At 37.5% G+C, this 19,614-nt stretch overlaps 1 protein-coding gene across 1 annotated transcript in view; it reads right to left on the reverse strand.

Annotated features, from left to right (window-relative positions):
- Window positions 1-4,954: 4,954 nt before the first annotated feature.
- The window catches only part of LOC117397927 (netrin receptor UNC5D-like), a 311,830-nt gene continuing 297,170 nt past the window's right edge, over window positions 4,955-19,614 (reverse strand). Inside the window, exons 16-17 of the mRNA XM_059013539.1 lie at window positions 12,911-13,089; window positions 4,955-12,090 (exon numbers count right to left, since the gene is read on the reverse strand). Of these exons, the coding sequence (XP_058869522.1) occupies window positions 11,898-12,090; window positions 12,911-13,089 (372 nt within the window). The 3' untranslated portion in view covers window positions 4,955-11,897. The remainder of the gene's footprint in view (window positions 12,091-12,910; window positions 13,090-19,614) is intronic.

The raw sequence follows: 19,614 nt of genomic DNA on the forward strand, positions 1-19,614 counted from the left end.
TACAGCACAATTAGGTGAAGCAGGTATGAACACATTGACTCAGATTTTTCTTTTCTGATATTTACTTTGAAATATGTCATTTGGATTGTTGATCTGTAGGCTGAACAAGAAGATGGTCAATATATTATGCTGTCAGGGAAATGTTGAAGGTTGGTAAATTAACTTATAAAAAGCAATTATATAGAAATTATGATATTGTCCATTAGCTTATAGATACACCCTGTTCATAAATAATAATAATAATAATAATAATAATAATAATAATAATAATAATAATAATAATAATAATAATAATAATATATTATAAAGGTTTGAGTTATTTGTGTGTGTTTTATAAAGTTGGATTGGAACACTTTATTTGAGCATGGTTATATTACTTCCATTTTTACATCATTGCTACATTAACATGTTCCAATTGCAATGTAGCGTTTGCTGAGGAGCATTATTTTAGTTGCTGTTTTACATGATGGTGTCTGTAATACACCTGAATGATTCTGGGTTCTTGTGTCATTGTTCTCTAAATCTGCCATTGCCTGACTCCTAAACTTACTTTGAGCTTGAGAGGATAAATAAAAATGCGTATTTACTGAAAAGAATCACACTTTTTCATTTTTTTAACTGTACATTTATTTTCAAAAGGCTGCAGTCATATATATTTTCAAATTCAACTGTACATTAAACATCCACAATGTCCATAATCGTACAATATAAGACACAGCTGCCTGGCAGGCATATATGTTCAGTGGTAAAAGCTGTTGCAGCCCAGCATTTTAATATTTATTTTGTTGGGTTTTCTTTATGGGCACTGCACAACATTCTGAATGTACAGTCATACAAGGCACTAGTGTGGCCATGCTTTGCCAAAAAATGTATTTTTATTTCTTTATATCTCTATAATGCAGTGGGTCTAGTCATAAGAACATAAGAACAGAAGAAAGTTCGAGAGGCCATTCAGCCCATCTTGCTCATTTGGTTGTTAGTAGCTTATTGATCCCAGAATCTCATCAAGCAGCTTCTTGAAGGATCCCAGGGTGTCAGCTTCAACAACATTACTGGGGAGTTGGTTCCAGACCCTCACAATTCTCTGTGTAAAAAAGTGCCTCCTATTTTCTGTTCTGAATGCCCCTTTATCTAATCTCCATTTGTGACCCCTGGTCCTTGTTTCTTTTTTCAGGTCAAAGAAGTCCCCTGGGTCGACATTGTCTATACCTTTTAGGATTTTGAATGTTTGAATCAGATCGACGCGTAGTCTTCTTTGTTCAAGACTGAATAAATTCAATTCTTTTAGCCTGTCTGCATACGACATGCCTTTTAAACCCAGGATAATTCTGGTTGCTCTTCTTTGCACTCTTTTTAGAGCAGCAATATCCTTTTTGTAACGAGGTGACCAGAACTGAACACAATATTCTAGGTGAGGTCTTACTAATGCATTGTAGAGTTTTAACATTACTTCCTTTGATTTAAATTCAACACTTCTCACAATATATCTGAGCATCTTGTTAGGATATTGTTACCATATAGGTAATTTTCCATTTTGGATCTTATTGTAGTTTCCATAAGTTTACATATAATAGAAGTCAGGCTTACTGGTCTGTAGTTACCTGGTTCGGTTTTGTCTCCCTTTTTGTGGATCGGTATTACGTTTGCTATTTTCCAGTCTGTCGGTACAAACCCCGTGTCAAGAGACTGTTGCATGATCTAATAATTAATTAGATCAAATATTCATTTGATCTAATAATGCCAATGTTATACTAAGCAGACACCTAACAGGACATGTTAGTCTTTAGTTTTTTTCTCACAGTAAAATATGTAAAACACCAGGTACATGAAAGAGTAAGTATTTCCAAAGTCATTCTAATTGTTTGTTTTACATTTCCTTATTGCAAGGCTTCAATGTTCTTTCTTTCTTGCTTTCTTTTTGTTATATTTGAAGGGGCTTTGCACTGAGATCAGAAGCGCTCCTCTGCTCTAGTTGGCTGTCCAAGCTATATAACGCCTTTAAAGAAGAGTCAGCACCATCTGCTCAACAGGTATTAAGAATCAAATATATTTTTGCATTGCTGGCAATACAGTTTTGCACCAGATGGTGCGGGCTCTTACTTTAGTAAGACACTATCCTAGGTCGCATATGTATATGGCTGCAACTACAGCTGAAGAGCAGCTCCTGAATAAAACAATATATGAATGTTATTTGAAGCCGCCTACTCTTCAGAAAGCAAGCCACACCTAGAGAAGTGTATTTGGATTAGTGCTGGTAAGTGGACAATGCTGTAGGGGTATCGCCTTTATATCTTATGTTATGTTATCTTATGTATAGGTAAAATAATACAAGTATGCATTTATGAGCTAAATAGCTAGTGAAGTTATATTTAAAGCATTATCCAAGAGAAGGAACAGCTGTTCTGAATTGGGGATTGGCGCCAATAGCAAAAGCAACTCAATAATACGTATAAAGGGCTGCTGGGGTGTAATATAAAGACATGCATACACACACAAAGCTAGTCATTCTGAACAGCCTCTTTTCTCCGTGCTGGTGGAACAGTGTGATCCTGTGAAACTCAAGGAAGACTCCCACATTGAAGCAAGAAGGTGACGTGGCTCTGGCCAGTCTTACATTGCTGCACTGTATAATGCTCCAAATGCTGCTGTTTAAACCTTTGGGTTCAGGTCATCAAGTGCCAAGATGTGTCTTATTTCACTTAAAAGGAAAATGCAAATCAAATGCCAATGCACCAGCTCTGTCCAAGGGTAGGACAATAACCCACAATGGTATGAGAAACTGGTACCTGCTTAGATCCACTGCCCTTTGTGTTGCCATGGCCGCTAATGTTGCGGTCTGATTTTAGTTTAGTTTTTGTTGTTTCTCAATCCTGTCCCTTAGACTGAAATGCAGAGTCCCTTCTTCCTTGTGACACAGCCTGCTACCCACCCATAACAATTCCTCTGTGCCCTGCTCCCTGCTGGTCTTTGCAGGTTTGTGCTCTGAATTAATAATTAATGTACCTTACTGTGACTCTGCCTGTCCACGCATGCAGGACATTCAAGAATAAAGCTAAAGTAAAATACACATCAATATTAAATCAAATTTTTAAATTTAAAATGTATATCGTTTAAAGATTACACAACCTTGTAAAACGTTTAATCTAATAAATTCAGATTCACATCTTTTCTATCGATTACAATAGTCTATCCATGACTCAAGTAATATTTTTAAAGCCTGCTGAAGTCTATTTGACTTTTGTAGTGTTAGGCACACAGAAAAAAGTGCAACACTGCCACCTACTGGATCTGGCTGGGATATATAGTTTCAGACGGGAGTTTAAACTAGGTACCGGTATTTGAGTAGCATATTGTTGTTCGATAATTAAGTCTGTTTGCGTAAAAGAATACACAGAAAAGGAAAGTTGGACTCTGTTGACGAGTAAAAAGTCTTAGAGTAATGAAATAAATAAAAATAACACAAGAAAGCAGGTAATAGTTGTGAATGTTAGTACATCTTTACTATCTATCTTGCACAGCTTTATTATAGTTGTAATGTACCATTCCACAGTGTGCATGTGAATTCAAACCACTCAAAAGGATTGCAAACACCGTAAAACAGTAAAGCTGTAGCCTTCAAAAATCAAACCAATCTCTTCTGACTACAGCAATTTTCATTGAAAAGGTGAAATACATATTTTTATTTTCACTACAACATCCTTTTAATAGAAATCACTGTAGCTTTTATTAATGCATTCACAATATTCAAGCATCCAGATCTTACATTATAAGTGCTAAAATGCAGGTCAACACTGATAATAAAATAAATCTCCTGGGCTAATTATTTCATAACTTTTTTTTTTCCTATTATAATTGCTATTCATTTATTTAATTTAAGAATTGTATAGCAGATGTAAAGAGTAAATAGCATCAAATTCCATTTAAAAACTTTTTTCCTGTTTTGTTACCTTGCCTGTTTGCACTTATTCTGAGCGGTTTAAATGTTGTTTAGCTTTTTTTTATATTTCTGTGTTCTTTGAAAAAGATATTACAGAAAATAAAAAGATAAACTAACCCACTGTTTCAACCTGAAACCTGGAGACAATGATAAAAAGCATCCATCTGCATTCTGAAAATGGAAAGCGACTCTGCAGTCTTGTGAATCTGGCCTGCACATACCAGTACTGTATTTCAAATTCAATAGCACAAACTGTCTGACTGTAACACTTCAGGTCTAAATCTAACAGTTGTTTTTCAAATTGTACTCCATCACTTCCTGCATTCACTGACTGAGGTTTAGTGTGTGATTGATGGATGTCATTCTGTGAAAATCCTCTGCAGCCCCTGTCTTCCCCAGTCATTTCAGCAATACTATTTCTAGTATGTACTTGTCTAAGTATAATTGCTTGGATTTTAAAGTTCCCAATCAAGTTGCAGTTATCTGTTTGACCTAAATATTGAGCACGTTTTTTAATTAGTACCCCTTTTTTATTGAATGTATTGAGTCTAAAAGATTACAGATGATTTGGGGTAGGTGTACCAAGATGGGCTGGAGGGGTTAGCGGCACATGTGTGAAGTCTATTGCTCCCAACATGTTGGGGAAACCAGAAATTGTTTATCTTTGCGAATTTATGCAGGAACACCCATAATTGCATATTCATCTACTATTGAACTGCAAACGGAAACTGCTGCCACAAAGCATTCCCTAAAAAGTCGAAAATAGCATTGCGCTTGTTTAGTACATTTCACCCAAAACTCGTTTGCAACTGTTATGACAGGCAAAACAACTTAGGACACCTAGCCCTTAATCTGCTAAATGTCGCTTTTTGTTTGGCAGCTGAAGTTAAAGAAGTGAAATAATGACAATGTTGCTATATAAATCTATTGTCATTCAGTTTGGTGAAGAGCATCAGAAGGTTCATGCTATTCAATTGTATTTACAGTATGTGTTTTTACATGGCTTGTGGTAAGCCTGAGTTTCATTTCAATAGAACACAATTCTGCAAACTGATATATTCAGCAGAGTCCACCAGAGGGTGCTGTTACCACATCATAATAACAATAAAATATTACTGTAGCATTTATTATTATTTTTAAAATCCTCTATATCAAATAGCTGCCAAACTTTCCATAGGTAGAAAAGAGAAAGGATCATTGGACAGTTTTTTTCAGGAAAGGGTTTATTAGATAAAAACAGTTTTGAGTATTTATTTGTACTTCTTTAAATAAATCGTATTTACACTCATAACACTATTGATTTTTAACAAGCTTTTGAGTTCAATTTTCACATCAGCTGACACTTTACAAATTGGGATTGTTACTCATTTTAGGACATCAATTTGCCACAGATTTTTCTCATTAGGATCTGTAGCCCTTGTAAAAGTTCCCCATAGTAAAAGCACAGCAAAGTGTAATAAAGTATAGTGAGAAAGCATGGCAATGCATTACTAAGCACTGTAAAACCCACTGTAAAGCATATTCAAAAACATGGCAAACCACAGTAAACTAAAGTAAATTAATAATATAACCAGGGAAACTCTGTAAATTACCATGGGAAACTTTTATAAAGGAGGTACCAAGACTTTTATAAGGGAGGTACCATGACTTTTCTTATGATAGCTGACACCCTGCCATTCTGATTTCACCCATCAACCAGTAGCAATGAAAACTCCAGACACTGTCTGCTATACTTGGCTGAGAATGTGTTTAAAATAACTGCCAGCCAATATAGAAAACTATAGTTTGGACAGTGCTAGCATTTTGGATATAGGGTGCCCCCGTATTGTCTGCAAATACCAGGGCCTATCAAATGTGCATACACGAATATTGTTTTGTATCTATTTTATCTATCTATAGATATTTCCTTGCATGAACTTCTGACATACCAAGACTATGGTATATCTGCATCAGAAAATGTTATTTTTTTGCTGTCCACTGTTCTTTATAGATATTTGAATATCTTTACAAACACTCTCAGGCATTTATGAAGGATAAACGTACCATGTATGGGTAATTTGGGGGTGGTTCAAATGCAAATTCCATTAACACCAATTACTTAAAACTGTGCCTGTGAAGACTCCAAGTGCGAATGCTAAATCAGCATCAATGTGTGTGTGTGCAACAGTTCTAAGATGCGTGTGTGTGCGGACAGTACTTAAAAACGCACATTTGATAAATATTGGGGTTTGTATGTTTTCTGTGTCCCCCAAGGGCACTCCAAAAAAGCAAAATAGATAGACATGCTAACAGAAAATTGCATGTAACAGAAATACAAGCAGTTATGTTGCGTAATAATTTCACAGCAGCAGTGCCTATAGTACAATGTATGGCGTTTTCTTTGTTCTTGGTTAATGGACTAATAAACAGCACTAAATAAAGGGTAACCATACAACTGAAGTCAGGATTAGCACACAAAAAACAAACAAACAGACATTTTTTACATTCTTTAAGCTGGTGCTGTCTGCATCACTGAAGAACAATGTGATACTTGGAGCGGAATGAATGGCATGGAAAGCCAGTTTACAGCCTCGGTACACCAGTAGAAATGCCAGCGCCCCGGATGGGAGGAAAAAAAAATCTTCCAATCGGCTTTTAAAACAATCAATGCAGAACTTAATTGGCATTGATTGGTACTCAATTGTAAACATGAGGGAGGACAGCATTTCTTGTTTTGAAATCAACACATTAATTAATGGATTTACTGAATACCTGCCAATTAAGTACTTTTACTTAAACACTAAGGGTTAAATGGAAACTTAATTTTGAACACAGACCTCCCAAATATTTATTTTTTGGCCAAAATCCAAAACGACAGCTGGGTGCTAACTGCTTATACAAACAGGAATTATATATATATATATATATATATATATATATATATATATATATATATATATATATTGTGGGGCAGTGAGGGCTAATAAGTATGTCAGTCTGAGGCTGACAAGATCTATGTTCCCCTGTTAAGGTGAAAAACTTGTAGTTCATGATAGGCGTCATGGCCGAAGTAGCTGGGGAAACTACATTTCCCAGAAGCCTTTAGGGCTGATGGTATTCAGCCAGAAAAGGGAAACACCTGGCTAATTGGGTAGATAGGGTGTTGATTGTCTGAGTGTTTGCATTTATCTGTGCTATATAAACTGTCCTTTTGTTCTTAGTGTAAGAAGGAGGTGGCAGGAGTGTTGAATGTGGAGAACGTAAGTGCAGAGTGATTAAAATAATTGATAAACTAGATTTAAGACAGGGAAACAGCTTAGCTGTCCTGTGTGAGTTAGGGACTTCAATATAGTGAAGTTAGTATCTTCAAGTGAAGATAGGCTTTTGGTTTGTTCTGTTTGTAAAAGGGTTTATAGTATTTTGGTTCAAATATTTACTTTGTTCCTGTGTTTTGTTTTATTTGGTGAGAATAAAAGTGCGCCAAGGCGCTGAACAATAACTCTGTCTGTGGGTGTTTGCTGTTCCTGCCGCTAGTCAGTCTTGACTGCCCGCCACGCTACCACAATATATATATATATATATATATATATATATATATATATATATATATATATAAGAGAATTGTGATCACATTAATTATACTTAAACTAACTGTGGACCGGCAAAGCAACAAATGCCATTTCTCCAGTTCAATTCACAGACCCCCTGATTCCCCTTTACACCACATCCCATAACAGTTTTAAATGCCTCTAATGGACTCCAGCGATCTATAGACTATTAAGCAAGGAAATTAATTATCCGAACAAAATATTTAACACAATATATCATAGCGTAATCGCCTACTGTATTTGAATATATTTCTGACTTTAACTTGCTCTGTATTCTCTTTTAAAACGTGAATTTGGATATAACAATCAAAATATTAATACAAACAATATAATTAACACAATATGTCATAGGCGTATCCCTCCACTGTATAGGAATATATTTCTGACTTTAACTTAGTATTCTCTTGGTAAACTCTGGTACAGGTACTGAATATTAGCGTATATATATATATATATAAAAAAAATACAGCTATCTATAGAGAAACATCATCAAACTGAAGTTGCTTTAAGGAATCTCCAGAATTAAACTGTTTCTGTGAATTTTAAACATTTAGAAGTTAGATGGATGGAACTAACCAAATTTAATTCAGGTAGTGTCGTGGGAGGATGTTGAAACTTTCTGTCTAAACTTCAGGATAGCGGCAGTTCTAACAGCCACATAACCAGGTGAATGAAAAAGTGACTTTGGAGCTCTCTTTAATACAGTTAGACATGCTACAACTTTCTTGGCCTCACTAATGAAGGAGCACACCTTCAATTTCACACCTCGTACAAGACTATTGAAAACAGCTTGAGAGAGCTCTGTTAGGGAATATTTTGTATACAGTATGTAGCCATTAGTGCCAAACTGTTTTAATTGTATAATTAGGCTTGCTACTTTGACATTTATTTTATATAAAACTGAGTTGATTGGGGTCTTCATTGAAACATCATGAAAGCTGTTAATTATGCAACAGGTTTCGCCACTTTATTTATGAGTCAGTTCTGTCCTGCTGAGCTGATGACATGCTGTGATTGAGCGAGGTGGAGATACTAGAATCTAAAGTCAACGATAGGAAAGCATCACATGACCAGATTGTCCATGAAGTAGAGGTCTTCATGGGTCCAAAATAATAAAACCGACCCAACCTGAAAAACGAGAGGTCCGCTTTTCATTTCCACAGCTCTAGCATGTACCGGATGCATTATACAGTATTATAAAGCAGCGTCTACCTAGAAATCTCTGTATGAACTTCATTTTTTATTCCATTATGAACCTACACAAAGGGGAAATACATATAATATGTTTTTATGTAAAAGAGAAAAGATAAAAAATACACTGTTATCTAAAATCAAATGAACTGAAGCACAGTCTCGTAAATGCGTTATTGTATTACAGACTTAATAAAAATGCAAATGCAATGAAAGTGAAACATAATGTATCTGTTTTGCAAAACAAATAATACAAAAATGTACTATTTAAGAACACAGTATATATACAGTTCCGGCAATGTCTAAATCAGATTGGCGGATTTTACCCAAATTGAAGTCAAAGTAGATGCTATAATCCAGATCACAGCTTCTATCAAAGTGAAAAACAACGTCCACAAACTGGAACTTGAAGCTTATCTATAAACTTCAGGTACATTCAAACAGTATTCCAATTCCAATTCCAAAAGAAAAGAAGATAGTGACAGCCAAGTTGAAAAAGGTATGTGAATAGAAAAATCTGGCTAGAAAAAATAAATTGAAATCATGTTTTTTCTTATTTGTGCATTTTTCCAGACGGATATCAGACAGCGTCCATTAGGTAAACTGTTCCTCCACTACTACCACTAGTTTAATGGAAATTGATTTGAGTTTGTTTCAAGGACTTGGACTTGGATTCGAGACTCGAAGTCTCTGACTCTGACCCTGATGACTCGACTACAAGTCTGCATATAACTGACACTTGTTTTATCTGCTGTGATTTGTGTTACCCTGGATATCTCTGCACTGGCCACATTCGATCAGCTGCTGGTCAGAAGCAAAGAATACATTGAAAATGATTGCATTAGGTAGCAAAGCCTCTACAACACAGAGTACAATTAACATGATGTTCCAATGAAGATGTTGAAAAGTATAAGGTACAAGCTTACAATAGCATGTTCCTGGTAATATTTAAAGTAGGGGAATACGTCAGATTCATGATTGTATTACCATGAACATAATTCAATATAATGCAGGGACAAATATTCAAATCTTTGGAAAAGCACTGCTTGACATATATTCTGTTGCCAAAAATGACTATGCTCTTATTTTATTAAATAACACAATTTAAGAACACCAGTGCATAAATATCATCTGAAATAAATATCACAATCCTGCTGTGCAGAAGAGTGTTTCTTTCTTTTAAAGGTCATTTTATGGGGTATCAGGTTGATTTTACAACCAAGATAAAGTTATAATTTAGAATTTTGAAAGACTATTATAATATGAAAAATGTCCGAGCACGACTTTAAAGCCACCATTCTGATAGGTATTTACACCAACTCCACCTGCTGGACAGTTCACACATTACACTGAAATGATTACTAATACACAGATTTTGATAACTAAGTGGATTATTGGAATGTTCTGCTTTGAGTGTTTAAGTTTGTTTTACCACCCATACATCTTTTACATGTACATTCACTTACCATCTGCATGGCAAACAGGGAGCCTGGATTTCTGTAAAATAATGAACAGTAGGATCCTGCCTCAATCCTACCTGGAGTTGTGCACACACCATTCATTCTTTGTTAGTCTATAAAGTAACCCTTAAAGACTAATGCATTCATCATGGTACTATTTAGAGCAGGTACCAAAATGAAGAAATGGATGCAAATTGTACAACATCCAGGGTGGAGGGAGGCTGTAAAGCAGAGATACTTAACAAAATAGCAACTTGTTTTGTGTCACATATGTGACATTCACACCGACACAAAGGCTTTTCAGCTTGACAAACCGTAGAGTGATTCCCAGACTAGTCGATCACATTGCAGGTGCTTTTCACAAGAAACATACCGGCTCAAAATGATCACATTTAAATTTCGCCTGATTGAGTTTGGAAGCATTAACCATGTTAAATACACTGAAATAATGCTAATGTTGCATGTCATACAAACACAGCAAAGATGATCCAAGCAACTCAAAACCCACCAATGGGAAATTGACACTAATTTAAATGTGGACATCACTCACCATTGCTCAGCTGTTTGAGTCAATGAAGGTTTGACAAGAAGCTTATTTAGACACACCTAAGGTTACTCGGACACACCATGCATGTTTTATACAGGCCACTTACATCTAAAGTTTACAAACAAAAGAATTAAAAAGATGGGCTGGCCCCATTTGAAAATGAAGTATGCTGAACACAATGCACCATTTAAATCATACTGAAATGGCACTATGGTACTGGAATGCACTACTAGTGTATTGGATGGTCCAGAACATTACGATTGATAGGATATGAAAACGTAACCACTGTGATAGCATTCTACCAATGACTCCATACCCTTGCACTACCAGTGCCCATTGCGTTGTTCCGCTATATGACAATGTCTGCATTAATAAACAATGGTAGAACAAGGGCAGCTACAATGGTAGGCACTTGGTAGAATAGCACTACATTTATAACTTTAGATTTTGGAACCAACACACAATCCTCTGCAGTACCCTATCAGTGAAAACATCAGGACCAATATTGGATCCAAATCCACTGTGTTGCAATTGCCTCTAATTCTGTGGTCTGCTCTGCTAATGATTCCATAGAGTTACTTCAAACCCCAATGGTATCCCAGTGGTATTTTCAATAAGACTGTGTAGAAAAGGATGTGTGTTATGGAAACACAGCAAAACTTTGACCTATAGGACATATTAATGGAAAGGAACACATTTCTGTTTCATTGGGAAAGCCAGATGTTGTGTTTGTGAGGTCAGTGACCAGCATTGGTGTTGGTGCAAAAACACACTGTGCCGTGTGCTTGATATTTCTTCCCAGCAATGACAACACATGGTGGTCTTCAGTAGAATAGTCAAGCGAATAGCTGTAGCCCCTGGGACCTAAACACATACAAGTACCCAAGTAGCTTATTTGGATAAGAAGAAAAAAAAAATCACAGAAATCTATAGACAAGACTTGACTATATAACATTCTGGTGTCAACTGTTCCAAGCTATTCCTATGACTGGCTCTGAAACGCTCCTGATCTGACAGAAAACATCATTTTTGTGTCCCATTCAAAGATTTTCCTTCTCCCCCCTCCCTGTGACTCCTAGAATTGTATTCCTCTGGAATCGATGGAAGCGTGCACTTGGCAGACACTGCTGTAGTGATAGCTTCTGGAGTCCGCTGTGGCTTTCTTTTGATTTTGGCTATGCTGCATAGCTCAAGTCTGTGTTTTCAGATTGACCCTCATTTCCGTCTGGGCTTTTGGAATGGATTTTGCCAATTTCTTCTAGAGCGCTTGCCAGTGAGTCCAGATCTCCAGTATCCTGGTGCTGGGCCTCCCATAGGTTTAGGATAACCGCGGATGGGCTCTTCTGCTTGGCAAAGTAGGCCAGATTGCTAAGACAAAACATGATATAATATTAGAATGATGTTACTGAAGATAAAATTGTCCTTTTTGTAAAGACATTTATAGCACTTTATATTACAGGGCATGGATAGCCATTTAATTACAATGTAATAACTGGGTAATAACCAATGGTTCCTCCTCTAACACAGTAACTTGTGTAATTACATGGACATGGCCTTGTAACACTATGGCACTCCATGTAATAACATCATTATTGTATCAATAATTACATCTGCATCCTATCTTTAAGGGAGAGCATCTGATATAATACTGCAAAATCATAGGTAACTAGAGGAAAATCTAAGATAAAGGAACAAATGAACTCCCCAAATTAATAAGCAATAAAGTAAAATGTCTTTCCACATTTCTACCTAGAGTAGTTACAGTCTCTGTGGGCGAGGGAGCTCTCTGGCTAAAGAAATAAGCATTAATCACCTCTTGACAATCACTCTGCATTCTATGGCAATGCACTCATGGGGCACTACAATTATTTCCTTTGGGCACGACAATGACGTCTCAATAGGTAGTGCCTTAAGGACTCGGGTAGTCCAACAGTGATTGAGCAAAACTGAAGGCACATGTTTAAAAGTAGCTTTTAATGTATTTGTAATTGCTTTTTTCCCATTTCCTTTACTATTTAATGGTGTCTGCAATCATTCTGAGTGGTTCTGGGTACTAATTCTTTCTTACTCCTGCTCTGTTGTTGTTGTACAAACTGATAGCACAGTCGCTACAGTGTTTTTCAAATAGCTTCTTGCCAAGGCTGTAAGTACACACTGTGCGTGTGCCAGGTTCATTGCTCTGTATTACCTCTCGATGTGGAGTTTCTGTGCTAAAAGCTGCCAGTCTTTGCCTTTGGCGTTGGCAGTGTCGAAGGTGGCACAGATTCTCTGCCTGATGGAGAAGGGGATTTTGAAGGCCTTGGGTCCAGTCTGAGAGGTCACGGTACAGTCAGCCTGCATGAAGAACGGAATGCTTTCCTTTTCACTCTGGAAAAGAAATGGATGGCAGTTGAGTTTCAGCGGGACTGGGGTGGGACGCTGGGGTCAGACTGCGAGGGCAGCATCACAACAGGAACCAGGATTTATTTCTTAGTTTTAAGAGACAGAGCTCCTGAGGAAATGTGCTTAAACACCACAACCCACGCTAAAAATATTTAGCTTTAAATTGGACAGTCACTTTTCAAATGCTGGACATTTTTTCAAGTTCAAGTATTACAAGTATCTCTTCCTTTAGATCTTTTTTGCTTAAAAATAAATACTTTTAATTCTTTAATTTTTGATGACATCAGAGCCCTAACTCCCCCACCATCATCATTGACAGTCACCGTGGTAACAACCCCCTTTTACCTTAACGTCCCCCAGTACACTGAACTGAAAACTAAAGGCCAAGATCACTGCTCATACATTAAAAGTTGTTTGAAATGACACTCTCTTGTTTTTTTAATGATCCCCTTTCATATTTATGATGCTTGAAATATTTTTGAGTGGTTCTTATTGTAATTACTCAAATACTATATATATATATATATATATATATATATATATATATATATATATATATATATATATATATATATATATATATATATGTTGCTTTCACCCGAGTTCAGGAGTTGTGCTACAGCTCTAGTTGCCTGCATGCTGTTTGTAACATCAGTCACAATGCAAGAGCTATCAAGTGCACATTTATTTTGGGTCAAGAGTCTGCAATACTGAACTGTGCACAGATGGCGCTTACTAATATAAAGACACTTTAGCTAATCCAGTTTATATTACATATGTGTCTATGGCAGGTAACTAGCTCCCAAACTCACAGAAAAAGCCCCTTAAAACTAACAAAAAATAAATAAATAAATAAACACATTTTGAGTGATGCAATAACTCAGCAAACATCATAAAAATGTAATAAAATTGTCATGTGAAGCTCTTAAGGAAAACTATTTGTGTTCTTTTTATTATACTGCAATATTAAACAGCTTTAGTATACTTGTACTGGAATGTATTCTGACATTTGTCACTTTATAAAACACAGAGAAGAAATAAAAAAAACAGCAACAGCAACTTGGAATGGCATTTAAAGTTTCTGAAGTTAAAAAATGAAAATGTAAGTTATTAAATAACTTTTTACCAGAGTTAACAAAATTATTCCAGTATATGTTATTTAATATGCGTTACCATCAATTCGTAGTGATTGGATAGTATTTTTTCATAGCATTTAAAAAGGTTTTTTGCACACTTTTCCAAGCTGCACTTCCTGTTGAAGAATGTTCCTTATATAACATTTCAATAGCAACAAAGAAAAAAAAACCTGAAACATACATTTACTTTTTATAAAGAAACTCAAAATCCGAGAAGCTTCCCACTTGGAACCACTGGAACAGGCTACCAGACAGAGTTGTTAAAGCAGAGACTATCCGATCCCTCAAGAAAAGACTGGATGCTGTCATGAACCTGATACCCCATAAAATGAACTTTAAAAGAAAGAAACACTCTTCTGCACAGCAGAATTGTGATATTTATTTCAGATGACATTTATGCACTGGTGTTCTTAAATTGTGTTATTTAATAAAATAAGAGCAGTCATTTTTGGCAACAGAATATATGTCAAGCAGTGCTTTTCCAAAGATTTGAATATTTGTCCCTGCATTATATTGAATTATGTTCATGGTAATACAATCATGAATCTGACGTATTCCCCTACTTTAAATATTACCAGGAACATGCTATTGTAAGCTTGTACCTTATACTTTTCAACATCTTCATTGGAGCATCATGTTAATTGTACTCTGTGTTGTAGAGGCTTTGCTACCTAATGCAATCATTTTCAATGTATTCTTTGCTTCTGACCAGCAGCTGATTGAATGTGGCCAGTGCAGAGATATCCAGGGTAACACAAATCACAGCAGATAAAACAAGTGTCAGTTATATGCAGACTTGTAGTCGAGTCATCAGGGTCAGAGTCAGAGACTTCGAGTCTCGAATCCAAGTCCAAGTCCTTGAAACAAACTCAAATCAATTTCCATTAAACTAGTGGTAGTAGTGGAGGAACAGTTTACCTAATGGACGCTGTCTGATATCCGTCTGGAAAAATGCACAAATAAGAAAAAACATGATTTCAATTTATTTTTTCTAGCTAGATTTTTCTATTCGCATACCTTTTTCAACTTGTCTGTCACTATCTTCTTTTCTTTTGGAATTGGAATACTGTTTGAATGTACCTGAAGTTTATAGATAAGCTTCAAGTTCCAGTTTGTGGACGTTGTTTTTCACTTTGATAGAAGCTGTGATCTGGATTATAGTATCTACTTTGACTTCAATTCGGGTAAAATCTGCCAATCTGATTTAGACATTGCCGGAACTGTATATATATTGTGTTCTTAAATAGTACATTTTTGTATTATTTGTTTTGCAAAACAGATACATTATGTTTCACTTTCATTGCATTTGCATTTTTATTAAGTCTGTAATACAATAACGCATTTACGAGACTGTGCTTCAGTTCATTTGATTTTAGATAACAGTGTATTTTTTCATCTTTTCTCTTTTACATAAAAACATATTATATGTGTTTCCACTTTGTGTAGGTTCATAATGGAATAAAAAATGATTGGATAAAGGTGTCTGCTAAATAAACAAATAAATGAACAATATTGTATAACCCTCTGTGTGACCACAATAAGACCTTTAGCTGGCCGCCTGGAAGAAGGGTGGTCCATCTAACTGGATTCCTAGAGGTTTCATATCCCCTACTAACCTGGTTAGGGGTTTTTGTTTTTCCTCTCCTGAGTGCTAACGGATTACAGTGTCTCCAAAAGTATTCACCCCCCTTGGACTTTACCACATTTTATTGTGTTATAACATGGAATCAAAATGGATTTAATTAGGAGTTTTTGCCACTGATCAACATAAAAAAGTCCATAATGTCAAAGTGAAAAATAAAGTCTACAAATTGTTCTAAATTAATTGACACTGTTGATCACTCTATTCTACTATCATCTCTCGCTGACCTGGGGATCTCTGGCACTGCTCTGGCCTGGTTCTCCTCCTACCTCTCCAACTGCACTTACCAGGTAACCTGGCGTGGAGCAACCTCCACACCTCACCCTCTCTTAACTGGAGTCCCCCAATGGTCAGTCTTGGGTCCTCTCCTATTCTCTCTCTACACCCGCTCCCTGGGCACCCTCATCGCATCTTATGATTTCTCATACCATTTCTATGCTAATGATGCTCAGATTTTCCTCTCCTTCCCCACCCCTGACTCCACCATCTCCTCCCGTATCTCTACCTGTCTGTCTGCTATTTCCTCCTGGATACACTCGCATCACCTCAAACTCAACCTCTCTAAATCTGACCTCCTTTTCTTTCCCTCTTCCTCCCCCTCCTCTGATCTCTCTATCTCTGTTTCTCTGGAATCTACCACACTCTCTCCCTCTTCCTCCGCTAAGAACCTCTGAGTCACGCTGGACCCCTGCCTCTCTTATTCCCAGCACATCTCCACTCTGGCACGCACTTGCCGATTCTTCCTGAGCAACATCCGAAGAATCCGACCCTTCCTCACCAACTACGCTACCCAGCTCCTGGTCCAGGCCCTGGTACTCTCCCGCCTAGACTACTGCAACTCCCTCCTGGCTGGCCTCCCTGCGTCCGCCACCCGTCCGCTCCAGCTCATCCAGAACTCTGCTGCCCGCCTGGTGTTCTCTCTGCCTCGCTTCGCCCACGCTACTTCACTACTCCGCTCGCTCCACTGGCTCCCGATCACCGCTCGCATCCAGTTCAAGACTCTTGTACTAGCCTACAGATGCCTTGACCAGACTGCACCCAGCTACCTCCAGACCCTCATCTCTCCCTACACCCCCACTCGACCTCTCCGCTCCGCCTGTACTAGAAGACTGGCTCTACCTCCGCTACGCTCCCCTGCCTCCAGAGCCCGCTCCTTCTCCACCCTTGCTCCGCAGTGGTGGAATGACCTTCCTGCAGATGTCAGGACTGCCCAGTCCCTGACCACATTCTGGTGCCTCCATAAGACTCACCTCTTCAAACAGCACCTGTAGAACTCCTCTGTTTGTATCCTGGGACACTATCACCCTTCATTTAAATGTGCTTTATTTTGCTCTTATCTGCCCCCTATTTAACTGCATTTAATCCTGTACTTCAGAATACTGTAATCTGCCAAGTGTTTAACCTGTAGTATTTTGTATTTAATCATATCCTGATGTAACTATCACTATTATCTGCTGTATTATTGAATTGTGGTTTGTCACACTTGTACTTTGCTTGAACAAAAGTTATTGTATTTCTTGCTCTTACTGTATTACTTGTATTGTAACACTTGAAATGTATTTGCTTACGATTGTAAGTCGCCCTGGATAAGGGCGTCTGCTAAGAAATAAATAATAATAATAATAATTAATTACAAATATAAAACAGAAAATAATTGATTGCATAAGTATTCACCCCCTTTGCTATGACACACCTAAATAAGCTCTGGTGCAACCAATTATCTTTAGAAGTCACATAATTAGTTGAATGGAGTCCACCTGTGTGCAATTAAAGTGTTTCACATGATTTCAGGTTAAATACACCTGTCTCTGGGAGGTCCCAGTTAGTTAGTACATTTCCTAACAAAAACTACATCATGAAGACGAAGGAACATTCAAAGCAAATCCGGAATAAGGTTCTTCAAAAGCACTAATCAGGGGTAGGATATAAGAACATTTCCAAGGCATTGAATATCCCCCGGAGCACAGTAAAGTCCATTATTAAGAAATGGAGAGAATATGGCACAAGTGTGAATCTGTCAGAACAGGCCGTCCTCAAAAACCGAGTATCCGAGCGAGAAGGGCACTAGTCAGAGACGCCACCAAGAGGCCTATGGCAACTCTAAAGGAGTTACAGTCTTCCACGGCTGAGTTGGGAGACACTGTGCATACGGGAACAGTAGCCTGGGTGCTTCACAAAACTGGCCTTTATGGGAGAGTGGCAAAAAGAAAGCCATTGTTGAAAAAAACTCACATCAAATCTCGGCTAGAGTTTGCCAGACGGCATGTGGGAGATTCTGAGACCAAGTGGAAGAAGATTCTATGGTCTGATGAGACCAAAACAGAGCTTTTTGGACTCAACGCTAAGCGCTATGTTTGGCGCAAGACTAACACCGCACATCATCCTGAGAACACCATCCCTACCGTGAAGCATGGTGGTGGCAGCATTTGCTATGGGGATGCTTCTCTGCGTCAGGGCCTGGAAAGCTCGTGAAGATAGAGGGTAAAATGGATGCAGCAAAGTACAGAGAAATCCTGGAGGAAAACCTGCTGAAGTCTGCAAGAGACCTGGGACTTGGGTGAAGATTCATCTTCCAGCAGGACAATGACCCCAAACATACAGTCAAAGCCACACTGGAGTGGTTTAAAAACAAAAAGGTCAATGTCCTGGAGTAGCCCAGTCAAAGCCCGGACCTCAATCCAATTGAGAATATGTGGAAAGAGTTGAAAATTGCTGTTCACCAAAGGTCCCCATCCAACTTGATGGAGTTTGAGCAATTTTGCAAAGAAGAATGGGCAAAAATTGCAAAGTCCAGATGTGCAAAGCTGGTAGAGACTTACCCAAAAAGACTCATGGCTGTAATTGCTGCCAAAGGTGCCTCTACCAAACATTGACTCAAGGGGGTGAATACTTATGCAATCAATTATTTTCTGTTTTGTATTTGTAATTAATTTAGAACAATTTGTAGATTTTATTTTTCACTTTGACATTATGGACTTTTTTCTATTGATCATTGGCAACAACTCCGAATTAAATCCATTTTGATTCCATGTTGTAACACAATAAAATGTGGAAAAGTCCAAGGGGGGGTGAATACTTTTGAGAGCCATTGTACGCTGGCACCAAAGTGAGCATGCATAGGTGGGCCTAATGGCCTATTCTCATTCTTGAATTTCTTATGTTCTTATTGGTTCACCTTTGAGTACTAATCGCTGCTTTTCCTATAAAGGGCATATTTTAAATATTGACATAGTTCCTTCATGCAACCTCTTGAAGCTGACCAGAAGTGCAGCATGGAAGTATCTGCAAGGAGCGTTCGATAAATTCTCTGCTGCAAGTTATATCAACATTAAAAAATCTAATTAAAAAAAAATGATATAGGACAATCTGAGACCCACAAAATGATGTCAATTCATATTAGGTAGGATTTTCTAGAATTCTTTTGTTTGCACCATCTTCTTTAAATGAAACTGCATATTATCAAAACAAGCCTGACATTTATACAGGCTATGAAACAAAACTTGAAGCTGTCTGTAAATGTTATCCCTTGCTGTTGGTCATAAATAATATTCTGGGTGCTGTCTATCAATTGATTTATACTGTGCAATAAAATAACGAGATAAAGCCTTGTTTATAAACAGCTTTTCACGGGTGAGCTGGGAAGCAGACAACCGCTCTGGACTTCAATTGAGATGAATCTGTTTTGGAACTGAAGCAAACCCAAGCAGTCTGTGCTGGCATGAGGACTGGTCC

The sequence above is a fragment of the Acipenser ruthenus genome, chromosome 46 (genome assembly GCF_902713425.1).
Source record: "Acipenser ruthenus chromosome 46, fAciRut3.2 maternal haplotype, whole genome shotgun sequence".
NCBI lineage: Eukaryota > Metazoa > Chordata > Actinopteri > Acipenseriformes > Acipenseridae > Acipenser > Acipenser ruthenus.